At 36.4% G+C, this 14,215-nt stretch overlaps 1 protein-coding gene across 1 annotated transcript; it reads left to right on the forward strand.

Moving 5' to 3' along the window:
• The first annotated feature begins 12,740 nt into the window (after window positions 1-12,740).
• Window positions 12,741-13,465, forward strand: LOC114190268 (mitochondrial import receptor subunit TOM9-2-like). Its single transcript, XM_028079081.1, has one exon. The coding sequence runs from the start codon at window positions 12,835-12,837 to the stop codon at window positions 13,129-13,131; it is 297 nt and encodes a 98-aa protein (XP_027934882.1). The 5' UTR covers window positions 12,741-12,834; the 3' UTR covers window positions 13,132-13,465.
• The last annotated feature ends 750 nt before the right edge of the window (window positions 13,466-14,215 follow it).

Here is a 14,215-nt window from a genome sequence, read left to right on the forward strand (position 1 = left end):
GTATTGTGAACATGAGTCCACCTTCATGGATTGTGTTGAGTGCCTTTGTCACATTGGTATTTCATGGCCTTTATTCTATGAATATGTCAATGAAAGTTGGATCATTCCATATAAAAAATTCTTTTAAAGGCATGACAAATCGAGTTATGCGTTTAGGAAACACAACATCAAACAGGTATGTTTCAATGTCAGTTCTGATGAAGGATTATCTTGTTTCCTTTTTAAGATTATTGAATATGGTGATGAGTTGCTTAAGAAAACTCAAGGAAATCTCCACTGGACATTAAGATAGCAAGCTATCTAGATGTGAAGGTTCCTTTCCAAAAGTTCAAAGGAAGAAGGAGATGGATTGTAACTTTAAAACGAAAATATAAGAATAGAAAACTGAACAGAAATGCAATGAAATTAAGAAGAACAAAGCAAAATGGAAAGGAAGAGAGTGATGATTATGGAAGTGGAGCACGCCACTCTTAGAGGGGCCAAAGCCAAACCAAGCTCTAGAGATGAGTGATGTAGTGTCACCACTTGCATAAGCAAGATAAGGCAAAGAGTTCTTCCACTCCTAGAAGGAGGGCTAGCTCACAAAAAATAATGGTTGAAACAAGAGTGTTTTTGATTCAAAATGTTCAACCCTTTTATACTTGGTAGAGCTCCCCTTAAATAGATAGTCTTAGGGCTCTCTAAGCAAAATACAAAATTTGTAAGGGGCTAACTAGAAAAGTGAGAGAAACCCTAATTCTAGAAGCATCTTCAAGCTTGGCACAAAATGGCTTGGTGGTATGTCTCCCCATGTGGATTCTCGACCATGGGTGGAGAAAGGGATAAAAGTAACCTCCAAATCAAGCAAAGGAGCATAAAGAACAAAAGAGACAAAAGGTACAATGTCTACTTTTGCTTTATGCTTTTTTTGCTTTTGCTTTACTCTCTCTTCCACATCATCCATGCCCTTCAATCATCATGTGCCACCTCTCACGCTTTTCACTACAAAAATTAACCTACAAAACACCTTAAACAATGATAAGCATGTTGGCTTGAGTTTAATTAATTTTGGTCAATGAGTCAACCGTAGTCAAAGGTCAACAAGTCAACCAAAATTAAGTCAACTAAACCAACTTAGGGAAATCATAAAATTAAGATGGAAAATAAAGAAAGAGACATAGAAGAATGATCCTCCCCTTTAGTCATGCTTCTAGTAATTCTCCTTAGGGAGTCTCCATGGTTTCTTGAGTGGTCAATCCTTCATCACTTTCCATTAGTTATTTTTTGTTAGTCGAGTTATGATATTGTTTATCTTAATTGTAATAGGGTTGAGTCTGCTCACTAAAGCCTCAAGAAAGTTTTATGATGCAATATTGGAGACTTATGCTCGTGTCGTGATGCAATTCATAATGTTATCATCCTGTAACATAATGAAATCAAGACATCTTTTGAAAAAAAAGTATAAATGTGATCAGTGACATGCATAAGGGAAGCATGTATAAAAGATTGGTTGGAGATGATAAAGGATTGGCCATAGAAAGACCCATTGAAGCTCCCCGAAGAAGAGTTAGAAGAGGCATGACTAGAGGGTAGAATCTTACTCCTTCATCAATTTCTTTATTTTCTATCTTGTTTCTTTTTAACTTTTCAAATATGGTGAGAAGTTATTTAAGAAAACCCAAAGAAGATTCCCACTGGACATTAAGATAATAAGTTATCTAGATTTGAAGGTTCACTTCTAAGGATTCTAGAGGAAGAAGAAGATGTATTGAGTTACAAATCATAACAAGGATGATAACATAAAATGTAAAAGGAATAGAAGTAAAGAAGAACAAAAGAAAAGTATAAAAGATAGATAATGAAGATGAAAGTGAGGCACGCCACTCTTAGAGGGGGCACAACCAATCCAACTCTAGAGATGAGTGATGTTATGCCGCCACTTATGATGAAGGATTATGTTGATTTCTTTTAAGATTATGAATATGGTGAAGCTGTTTAAGAAAGCTTTTTGAAAATTCCCACTGGACATTAAGATAGCAAGCTATCTAGATGTGAAGGTTCCTTTCACAAAGCTCAAGAGAAAAAGATGATGGATTGATTCAAAATGACAAGGAAATGGAAAGCACATAAACCATAGAAAACCAAGAACAATTAAAGGAAGAAGAAAACATAAAATGGAAAGGAAAGAAATGGTAAAAATGTGAGAAGCACGCCACTACAAGGCTAGGCTAGAAGCCATGGCAACCTTGAAGATGAGTGGATGTGTGCCGCCACTTGCTATGCAAGATAAGGCTTAAAAGTTTCACTCCCAAGGGAGGAAACTCTCACAAATGGTTGAGACACAAGAGTGTTTTTACTTCAAAATGTTCAACCCTTTTACATGTCTAGGAGCACCCCTTATATAGAAGAGTTTAGGGGCCTCTAAGCAAATAAAAGATACCTAAGGATGTCTCTACAAAAACCTAACCCTAACTTCTAGAAACTAGGTCAAATAAGGTTACAAAAATGAGAGACAAAAGAGCTAACTATGGTGTGTGCAAGGCTAATTTCGTTCTAGCACAAAAGGAGACAAAGAATGTGTCTCATATGTCTCCAAAATTGGCCATAGTGTGCTAAAAACAAAGGAGACCAAAGGTACATAGGTACACTTGCTTTATGTCTTTTTCTTTATGCTTTATGCCTTTGCTTTACTCTCTCCTCCACATCATTTATGCTCCCCAATCACCATGCGCCACCTAGCATTGCTTTCTTACTCCTAATTAACCTACAAAGCAAATAAACATAGATTAGCATGTTGGCTTAAGTCAAGTCAACTATAGTCAACAAGTCAAACCTAGTCAAAGGTCAACAAGTCAGCTAAAGTTGATTCAACTAAGTCAACTTATGGAATCAAAAATAGCAAACACAAATGAAAGGGATGAAGGATTAGTGAACTTCCTTTCTAAACATGCTTAGTCTTCTTAAGCATTTGCCTCCATCCTTGGTTGGGGTCAATCCTTCATCATCCTCCCCTCCTTTGAGAGAATTTGACCACAAATTCTTTAAGCCTTTGTAGATGGAGCTTGACTTGATTTGGGGGAGGATTTGCGCCTCCCTTTTATGAGCTCTTGTTTCATCCTTTCTAAGGGTATTACCCCTAGCTTTGGTTAGGCCATCTTTATTTTCTAGACTATTCTTCCTCTCTTGCTTGTGCTTTGGGCCTTCCTTTTTGTCTTGGGAAGAGAAGGAAGGGTGATGTACATCTTGCTTTGGAATAATTTTTTTGTAGGCAAGTAACACCTTGGTGAAAGCTTGCCCCTTTTCTTTTTCTTCTTTATCTTTTCTTATTATATTTCTATCCTTATTAACTTCTTGAGGTGATAGAGGTAGTAAAGTTTCCTTTTTCCCATTTTTGAAGAAAATGTATTGGTTGGTATGGCCATCATGTAAAGTTTGTTTATCAAATTGCCATGGCCTACCTAGTAAGATATGTGTGACTTCCATGGGAACAACATCACATAGCACCTCATCTTTGTAGCTTCCTATAGAGAAGTTAATTAGGACTTGTTTATTGACATCTATTTCTCCCTCTTTACTTATCCAAGCAAGCTTGTAGGGCTTAGCATGAGGAATGGTCTCTAAGCAAAGCTTTTCCACCAACCTTGTGCTAGCTACATTGGTACTACTTCCTCCATCAATAATTAGATAGCAAACCCATTTGTTAATTTTGCATCTAGATTGAAAAATGTTTTCTCTTTGAGTTGGCTCAAGTTCACTTTGATCTTGACCTATCATGCGCCTTAATAACATAGGGTCTTTCTTAAAAAATTTAGTTTTACAAGAGGAAGAAGATTCTTTTGAAAGAGAATGGGGAGATGAATGTTCACTTTCAACATCATTACTCTTCTTTAAGATCATGGTCCTTTTGGTTGGGCAATTTAAAGCAATGTGATTATAACCCAAACATTTAAAACATTTAATGGAACTTGATCTTTGAGAAGTGGAATGGTGAATGTGATCACTTGGTGACTTACTTTTACTTGGTGGTTCTTGATGAGAGTTAGAAGGGAACTTATCATGTTTCTTTTTATCCTTTCCCTTCCATGAGTGACTAAAGTAGTGGTTGGATGAGTAACTCTTCCTTGCCCTTCTTTTTCTTTTCAATTGAATTTCAATCCCAAGGGCAAGTGTGAAAACATTTTCAAGAGTGGAGTACTCATACAACTCTACTTGGTCTTGTATGTCTCTTCTAAGACCACTCACAAATCTTTTTATTTTCTCTTTGTTAGTTTCTTTTATTTTAACCCTACGCATTTGAGACTCTAATTCTTTAAAGTACTCACTCACACTCATAGAACCTTGGTGAAGCCTTTGGAGCTTCAAAAGAAGTTCCTTCCTATAGGAGGGAGGAACAAATCTAGCGCGCATAAGAGATTTAATGTCCATCCAAGAAGCCGCGGGTGACCCTTGGTCATAATTCTTACAAACTTTATGCCACCAAGTATTGGCATACTCCAAAAATCCTAAAACTACTAGATCAACTTGTGCTTGATCCTTTACATGATTTTCATTGAAAATTTGATCAACTTTAGCTTCCCAATCAAGGAAGATTTTGGGATCACTTCCACCATAGAACTTAGGAATCTTTGGAGTTTGCTTCTCTTTTGATGGGTTGCGCCTAGAATGCCCTCTTTTCCTAGCCTCTCTTTCTTACTCTTTAGCTTCAAGCCTTTGAATGTGCTCTTCGATTCTTAGGTCACTTTGCTCCTTTTCTTTTCTCAATTGTTCAAAGGACTCCTTCCTAGAGAACTCCAAATCCCGAAGTAATCTCATCAATGTATTGTTTTTGTTTGGAGTAGGTGCATTTGATGAACTTGCCATGATTCCTACAACAAAACACTCAAAGCCAAGACAAAATAAACGAATTAGGGGTTAGACAACATGAAAACCGAGACCAATTCCAACCCAAAATGTAACCCAAGTGTTTAGATCACTCTCCCAAAGTAATAAGGCAAGGCTACACTCAAAGCTCCTCCAAAGGAGTGAAGCAAACACTTTTAAAAACTTGTTCAAAACCTTTCAAATGCAAGACAAGTGATTCGGCCACAACATCCCAAGAGTTTCAAGAAAAGAAAACTACTAACACAAAACACAGAACACCTAGTGACAAGCAAGAAAAGCACAAAAACAAGGAAAGCTAAACTCTAAAGAAGAAAAGTTTGAGACAAAACTTTTAACAAGACTAAAACAAGAAAAACACATTTTAAAGACTCTATGGAAAGCACTTGACAAGCATCTTCAAGTCTTAAATCATGCATACACCAAGAAAGATCATAACCAGGTTAAAGCATGGAACTAATTTGCCAATATCACCCACTTCTCAAGCATGAAAATAGTAGCATAACACTTAGTGAAAAACACACTTTTACTTCACCAATGAGCAAGATTGCTCTTGGTTTTTAGACAATATTTGGTGCAAAAAATTTCTTCTTTTCACAACTAGTTTCATAAAATGGTGAGAAAGAGTTTTAGGTGGCTTGAACACTTAGTTCCTCAAGTTTTAGGCCAAAATCAATTTCATGGAGCATACATCAAGCAAGACATAAAGTGAAAGCAAGATTCAAATACTTCGAAAAACAAGAATAAGAAAACTTCAAGCTAACATATGACATATGACTCAAGCAAAAGTTAGACACATTTAAAGACTCAACATGACATATACAAGACACAAACATGTAGCTATCATGCATTTAAACTCATGGATTTGAGGCTCAAAGACTAAGCATCCAAAGACATGTTATCCAACCACATTTAGGAGCTTCAAGAGGTGCAAAAACCGTAGCCAAACTACCACAACAAAACTTGAAAACGCTGATTCACGTATTCTTGGCAGATCTGACCTATTCTCACTAATTTGATCATAACTTTCTCCACAGAACTCCAAATGCGTTGGTTCTTTTTTTTCTGGAAACTAGACTCACAGAGCTTTCTTTTGACACCAAAAACGTAATTTTTGGACCGCTGAGCTGGTGCAGTTTAATGTTTTAAAATCGTCAAGTTTTCTGCCAACACTGTTTTTGTGTGTCATGGAAGTGGATTTGAACCATACCAAGATAGCTACAACAAGACAAGGTTAGCACATGAAAAACACCATATTCAAGATAACCTAGGCTCTAGATACCAAATGATGAAGGATTATGTTGATTTCTTTTAAGATTATGAATATGGTGAAGTTGTTTAAGAAAGCTTTTTGAAAATTCCCACTGGACATTAAGATAGCAAGCTATCTAGATGTGAAGGTTCCTTTCACAAAGCTCAAGAGAAGAAGATGATGGATTGATTCAAAATGACAAGGAAATGGAAAGCACATAAACCATAGAAAACCAAGAACAATTAAAGGAAGAAGAAAACATAAAATGGAAAGGAAAGAAATGGTAAAAATGTGAGAAGCACGCCACTACAAGGCTAGGCTAGAAGCCATGACAACCTTGAAGATGAGTGGATGTGTGTCGGCACTTGCTATGCAAGATAAGGCTTAAAAGTTTCACTCCCAAGGGAGGAAACTCTCACAAATGGTTGAGACACAAGAGTGTTTTTACTTCAAAATGTTCAACCCTTTTACATGTCTAGGAGCACCCCTTATATAGAAGAGTTTAGGGGCCTCTAAGCAAATAAAAGATACCTAAGGATGTCTCTACAAAAACCTAACCCTAGCTTCTAGAAACTAGGTCAAATAAGGTTACAAAAATGAGAGACAAAAGAGCTAACTATGGTGTGTGCAAGGCTAATTTCGTTCTAGCACAAAAGGAGACAAAGAATGTGTCTCATATGTCTCCAAAATTGGCCATAGTGTGCTAAAAACAAAGGAGACCAAAGGTACATAGGTACACTTGCTTTATGCCTTTTTCTTTATGTTTTATGCCTTTGCTTTACTCTCTCCTCCACATCATTTATGCTCCCCAATCACCATGCGCCACCTAGCATTGCTTTCTTACTCCTAATTAACCTACAAAGCAAATAAACATAGATTAGCATGTTGGCTTAAGTCAAGTCAACTATAGTCAACAAGTCAAACCTAGTCAAAGGTCAACAAGTCAGCTAAAGTTGATTCAACTAAGTCAACTTATGGAATCAAAAATAGCAAACACAAATGAAAGGGATGAAGGATTAGTGAACTTCCTTTCTAAACATGCTTAGTCTTCTTAAGCATTTGCCTCCATCCTTGGTTGGGGTCAATCCTTCATCAACTTACATAGGCAAGATAAGGCAAGTGAAGACTCTACTCCTTGGGGAAGAAAAGCTCACGGATATTGTTGATACACAAGAGTGATTTTACTTCAAAATGTTCAATCCTTTTACATGTGATAGAGCACCCCTTAAATAGATAGTCTTTGGGCAAATAACAAAAGATGTAAAGGGACTAACTAGAAAATCTTGGAAACCTTAATTTCTAGCAACATATACAAAGTAGCACAAAATGAGATAATGGTGTGCTTTCCCATGAGGATTCTCGGCCAACCCATAAAAGAATACACAGTGGTCTCCTAATAAAGCCAAAAGGAGCTTTAGGACAAAGGAGACAAAGGTACAAAGCTCCCTTTTGCTTTATGCTTTTTCTTTTTGCTTTCCTCTCTCCTCCACCTAAGCTCCACATCATGCATATTCATCAATTATGTTGCGACACTTAGCATGCTTTCCTTCTCTTCATTTCCCTACAAAACAAATAAACATGGTTTAACATGGTTTAAGTCAAGTAAACTTTGGTCAACAAGTCAATCCTAGTCAAAGGTCAACAAGTTAACCAAAATCAAGTCAACTAAGTCAATTTAGAGAAATCACAGTAACAAGGTAGAAAATAAAGAAAGTGATGAAGGAGTAGGAGTCTCTCCTTTAGTCATGCTTCTTGTAACTCTTCTTGGGGGAGCTTCCATGGGTCCTTGTGTGGTCAATCCTTCATCAGGATATGTATTAAGACATGCTTTAAGACTCAGTGCTGATGAGGTTGAGCGAGTAAAGCATATAGGATTTGACAGTGGGAGTTGTGGGTGCGTCTTGAAAGCAACACATGATCTACCATGTGCTTGTGAATTAGCACAATATGTGCATGGGGTGATTCCTCTGACTGTTCTTCATATAATGTGGACTAGATTAAGCTTTTCAAATATTTCATCAAATGAATCCCAAGCAAAGTTATGCATTGACAAGGAAACTGATCTGGTGTTCAATCTTTTCACTAAAGTGGACATTGTAGGAAAACTTACAATCAACAGAAGTTACTTGAAATTGCATGTCCTGTTATGGAGAATATCATTTTTTTTTTTGTTTATGTTTATCATTTTGTAAATTAAATATTCTCTTATGGAGAATAAAAATTACTTGTAATTATTATGCATATTTATAAAATACCAACTCCTTTGGCCAAGGGACGAAACTATTTTGGCCTTAGTGTGATTAACATTTAGTCAACAATGCCAATAATTGTAATGCAAATAATTTCAAACACATAATACGAGTAAAAAATAACTAGTTATCCACCACAAAGTAAAAAAAGTTCTTCAGTAATTAGGTACTACTTGTGATGAAAACAAAACAATATGAATGCAACAATAAATAAAACGCCTCTTATCCATAACTAGATGATCGCATGTCGTGCACATTGCAACCTCCTCTACTAGTGTGGGCATATTCTTCAGATCCTGGTGACCTATCTCCAATGCTTTGTTGGTCCGATCCCATGCTACTGTGGCCTTACTGACATCGCAATAGTCTATCATCCTTTATAAGACGGGCATCATGCGTCTAATAGCACCCTATAATGACAACAACAAATCAAGTAACTTAAAAGCATTACGTATAGTCAAATATAGTTATTTATTTACTTAATAATAAATCAAATGATGACTTTGTTGATATGCTCTGTAATGGAAGATCATCTGGTAGATGTCACCAAAGATAGGGAACTAGACTTGGTCGATCATCCTAACCACCCTGAATGACATACGGATGGGATACCCGTTTAAACCAGTACAAGTATTTGTCCACACATGCATTAGAAGACAACGTTCGAATGACACCTATTAAGACATGATCAAAAAAGCGTATCCATCGAGCATCAATGGTTGTCTTGTCGACATCAGGAACAACTAGTGGAGACCTCAGGACGGGCTGCAGAAACCAAAATTGGCGCAATACACATTCATGCAAATGACGGTGAGCAATTTCACCCACCCGCATGAAGCTAGAGAAAAGTGAAATGGTGATAAGGGGACGAGTAACCTGATGTGATGCATACAGGTTCCACACGATCGCATCATATGTCAGTGCAACCACTTATGCCCTGACCTCATGCAAATTACAATTCAGCCTAAAAGTTAAAAAATGTGTCGCCCTAGGTCTTTGCTCATCATAAAGTCCCAGTAATTGCTTCCTTCCCAATCCTGGGAAGTGCTCATATATCCAACTTTACAAAAAAAGTTCAAATATATGTCAATTATCAACCAATAAACATGAAAAAACCTAAAGATATTTTTGTACTGGTAAAAGAGTCAAATATCCAACTAATTGTCTCGTGTGTGCAAGGCTCGCATCACCAAGCTACTCATAAAGATGTGCAAGTGTAGTAGCTCCCTACGAAAACCTCACACTGATGTAGGTAGCACTCTTATCCACAAAAATGGTGCATCCAATAAGATGCAACATATACGTCTGTGTCGCAAACTCCCAATGTTGGTTCTCACAACACCAAGTGTACATGCCTATCAACCCACTCAGTTAGGGACCACGACATTGCCTGAGCTCGGATGATGTCCTCGTACGATCAATGCCTAAAAGATCAGTGACACTCTCCAAAGCAGTTTCGAACTCTAGTGGTTCGTTTGGACAACATTGTCCCACTATAGGTAAATGGAGGAGGACGAACAAGTGTTTCTCAACAATCATTTCCCAACTAGTGCACATGTTCATAGTAGTATCAACAAGTGTCGTATCTACATAGATTTAACAAGTATATTGATAGTTAGATTTTAGGTTTTTTGATTTGGATAGAGAGTGCATGTAAAAATAGATAGTAGTAATTAGATTGAGTGGAGTAGGGGCTATGATTTGATTTGATTTCATCTTATTCTACTACACCATTTCCATCTTGTTTACTTACTATGCAAATCATTCAATGTCCTGTACTACTCTTTCTATGTAGATCTAGGTTCATCCCTGAATCACTAGAACTTAAGGACTTCAAACCAAGTGTGATTCCTCAACTCTTGATAGAACAAATCCTTGCTTTAATGTGCAAGACTCTTTCATCCAACATCCACTCTATCATCCAATAAAGAATCTAGTACATGTATGGAGGTTCGATTGGACCTCAGTTTGAGATCAGCCTTTCAACTTAATCCAAACCAGTGAAATAGGATTAGTTGTCAATTCATCCACACAAGTTGAGACTAGTCTTCCAACTTGATCCAAACCAGTGAAATAAAATGAGTGATCAAGTCATCATTAAGCATAAATCAAACCACAAACAATTGAATGAAAGCAAAGATAAATACCCAAGACGTAGAACTGTATAGAATCATAATTGATTACATCAAACCTGGACACGAGGGAGTTCAACTACTCATAGAATATTATAATGCAATTCCAGCAACATCTACACATAAAATTTACACTAAAAGCATTTCACTCGAGCCTCACACACCCATTCTCCCTTACTGTTACATTTCTACATTCCACTCAATGTCTAGAATGAAGACATGAGGTATTTATTTATAAGAATTTTTGGGCGGTTCTCAACCCAACTTTTGGTGCTCAACCACAAGGGTTTCTTCACAAATGGGTTTCCTTCACAGCTTAACCCATTGTCCTAGTGCTTAACACTTGACCTTTCCCTCTTGGGAGGGTTTTCTTAGCTGCTCAGCCTTATGAATTTGTACTTTAGATTTCCTTGCAAAGAAGGTTTCCTCATGAGGCTCAACTCCATTTATGCTAGCCAGAAAGTCAAAATATGTTGTCTTGTCTTTTCTACTTCCATGGCTCAACACTAGTGACCGTGGCTCAAATGCATACATGTTATTTTCTCTTATAATCACTGCAAAACAACAAAATATCATTATAATTAATAAAACTCTAATTCTCACTATATCATTACTGTATCTTAAGCTAAGCATGTTTGTTTAATATAAATAGAACCATTTGATACATGATAAGTGTCAATTTCAAATGGAGATTTTACTTATTTTTACAATTATCAAGCATTAAACCAGAATTTTGGACAAATGGCTCAACAACCTTATGACACACTCTGAATCTTTTTAATTTCTTACCATGGGACACCAACTTCATGTTCCCTTGGTCCTAGTAAAAAAAATTGCATAAAATCTTTAAAATATATTAAAATTAATATTAAAAATTGCAACATAACATAGTAAGAAAATAAATAACATAACAACTAAAATAAAAATAAAAATAAAATATTTCATAAATCTTAAAAATAATAAAACTAAAAAATAATAATAATTCAAAGAATCGGAAGTCGACTTCCGTAATCAGTATTTACCGGAAGTCCACACATCTGGTACCATCCATAACTAGAACTCCATTTACAGAAGTCAAAACTAGTCACCGGATGTCGACATCTGAAAGCTACCTCCACCGGAAGTTGACATCCTGTAGCCACTTCTCAACATGAAAATCCATTCGGATGTCGAGACGTGGGTTCCTTCACCGGAAGTCGAGTTCTTAATTAGAAGTTGACTTCTGGAATGTGTTCCTCTCTTTCGGAAGTCGACTTCTAGTGGTGACTTTCGAGTTCGCGTTTTCTGGATCTATGGCTTTCGATTTTTTTTATTCATGATTTCACAAAATCAGAAGACTCTACTCTACTCTATCCTATCGTAAATCGTTAAAAATAATTAACAAGGAGAGGAGATTACCTATGAATGTGAATGAGGGTAGAGGAGAGGAGTAGAAAGAGCAACACTGGGAGCACAATGAAGGAGAATGTGAAGAGAAGAGAAAGAGAAGATGTCAGCTTGGTAAAGGTTGGGGGAGAGAGTTTGATTGTGTTGCACGGTTAGGGTTAGGGTGAAATGTGGGTGTGGGAGTTAGCTTTCATTAAATAAGAGAGAAATGATGAGTTTTAAATTTTTAAAAATTTACTATTGATCTAATAGTTAAGGGATACTTTTGAAAATTAAAAATTGTTTAAGGGTGGAAAAAAAAATTTAGAAACACAGAACAAAAAAAACCAATATTTTTAATACGAAACAAATTAAGTATGGGATAAGCTTAAATGGGCTGACCCAATCTTGGTCTATTGCCACCAATAATTTTAATACTTTTAAGTCATATTTACTAATACACCATTCTTGTCTCCACGGTAAGATATGTTTATTCATTTATAAGTATTATAAAACTTTGAAATTAGTTGCTATAAATTTGATTATACTTTATGTTATGTTTAAAAATTATTCTTTTAAATTATCAAAACTCCTCTTAAAGCATAGGAATTGTCTAATAACTAGTATTTAAAAAGAACATCTTATTCACTTTTTTATTCTAAACACGTTTTCTTGTGTTGTAAATTTATTGATACACATTTTTTTTCCCAATTAAAATGAAAGATATGTTGTCACTAAAATTATTTTGTTATTATAACAACAAAAATATAGATACGATATTATAAAAAAAAAGACACTAAAAATAAATTTAAATAGTATATAGATATTTTAGAATAGCAATGACACATATATAGGTAGGTACTACAACCAGGGTATAAGAAGGGTATAAGGAGAAGAAATTGTAGTGACCAAGGAGTGCTTCAGAAAATTAGGGTGTGAGAACAAATTTGAAACCCTAATTCTTCCATTTCCCTTTTTTATGGCGTCCCAAGGCAAAAGAGGTGGAGTATCGCTTCCTGACAGGCCCAGCGATTCCAGCTCCGTACTCGCCAAGATCTCGCGTTCCTCCATCGTCGTCCGTGGTAAGGAGGCCGCCGGGGATGCCGCCTTTGTGGCGAAGAAGCTCCTCCGGAGCACCGGCAAGGCGGCCTGGATCGCCGGCACCACCTTCCTGGTCCTCGTTGTCCCTCTCATCGTGGAGATGGACCGTGAGCAGCAGCTCAACGAACTTGAGCTCCAACAGGCCAGCCTCCTCGGCACTCCTGCACCCAAATAAAACGAAAGGAGATTTTCTCAGATCAGTTCCTTCCCTTTGAAACCACTGCATGCGCTTTCTAGGGTTTCCGCTTCCAATAATTTTACCTTTCTAGATTTTGATAAAAAGAAACACTTTCTGTGAGAAGTTTTTGTGTATTCTTGTCATTAGTTGTTAAAAGGCGGGTCGCTGATTGTAATTTACCTGCTGTTTTTAGTAGAATGATTCTGTTTCACCAACTCTATTAAGCTGGTGCTGCGTTATTTTTTCACTTTGATGAACTTGAGAAGGGCTTCTGTGCTGAATAGAATGATATTTGGGTATAATTACCATCGCATTTCATTGGTTTAGACTAGTCTTGTATTGAAGATCAAACTTAGTTACTGTTCTTATGTTTTCTTTGAGTATTGTTTTTGAAACATGTTTCTGTAGTTTATGATGGTTGTGCTTGTTATCATACTTTTTGCAACTTTAAGAGTAGTTTTGGCTTCAAATTCTTCACGTTGGGTATTACTATGGAAACAGAAGGTGCTCGGTGACATGAGGAGCCCGGAATATTCTGTTGATGAATATTCTGTTGATTATTGGGCGCTGTTAAATTCTTTCACCAGACAAAAGAAAAAAAATAAAAAAACAAAGGGTTGGGTTGAGTCAAATCAATAACTTGAAGTTATGATCATTTGGAAACGAATGGTCAATACTATAATTACTGAATGCTTATTGTTTAATTTGTTCGACGCTGTGCCTGTGCCTGTGCCTGAACATGGTATAATCTTTGGTGTCTTCTTAGCTTCTTGCTGAGTTCCTTCGAACCCAGCATATAGAAATACGCTAGTTTTGGATCTAGTTTTAAGTAACCTTGGCTTACACTCAGACAAGGTGGTTCTACCTTTTCTTGGATGGGTGGTTCTGTTTTTATGGTCTGGTTGAACACATGCTATAAGTGCATCTGAAAGCTTCTCCATTTGAAAAGCTTTTCTAGTCTTGTATTTAGTTTTTTATTTTTTTGTTATTTGTAGATTTAAAAAAAAAAACCTAGATAGAATATATTATCTTTGTCAATCAACTTGTCATGGCTTTCTTGTTTGCTTTTGGTCTTTGCTTC

Source organism: Vigna unguiculata, chromosome 7 (genome assembly GCF_004118075.2).
Source record: "Vigna unguiculata cultivar IT97K-499-35 chromosome 7, ASM411807v1, whole genome shotgun sequence".
In the NCBI taxonomy this organism is placed as follows: domain Eukaryota; kingdom Viridiplantae; phylum Streptophyta; class Magnoliopsida; order Fabales; family Fabaceae; genus Vigna; species Vigna unguiculata.

Coding starts and splice junctions, on each gene's coding strand:
- LOC114190268 (XM_028079081.1), top strand. CDS start 12,835: ATGGCGTCCCAAGGCAAAAGAGGTGGAGTATCGCTTCCTGACAGGCCC.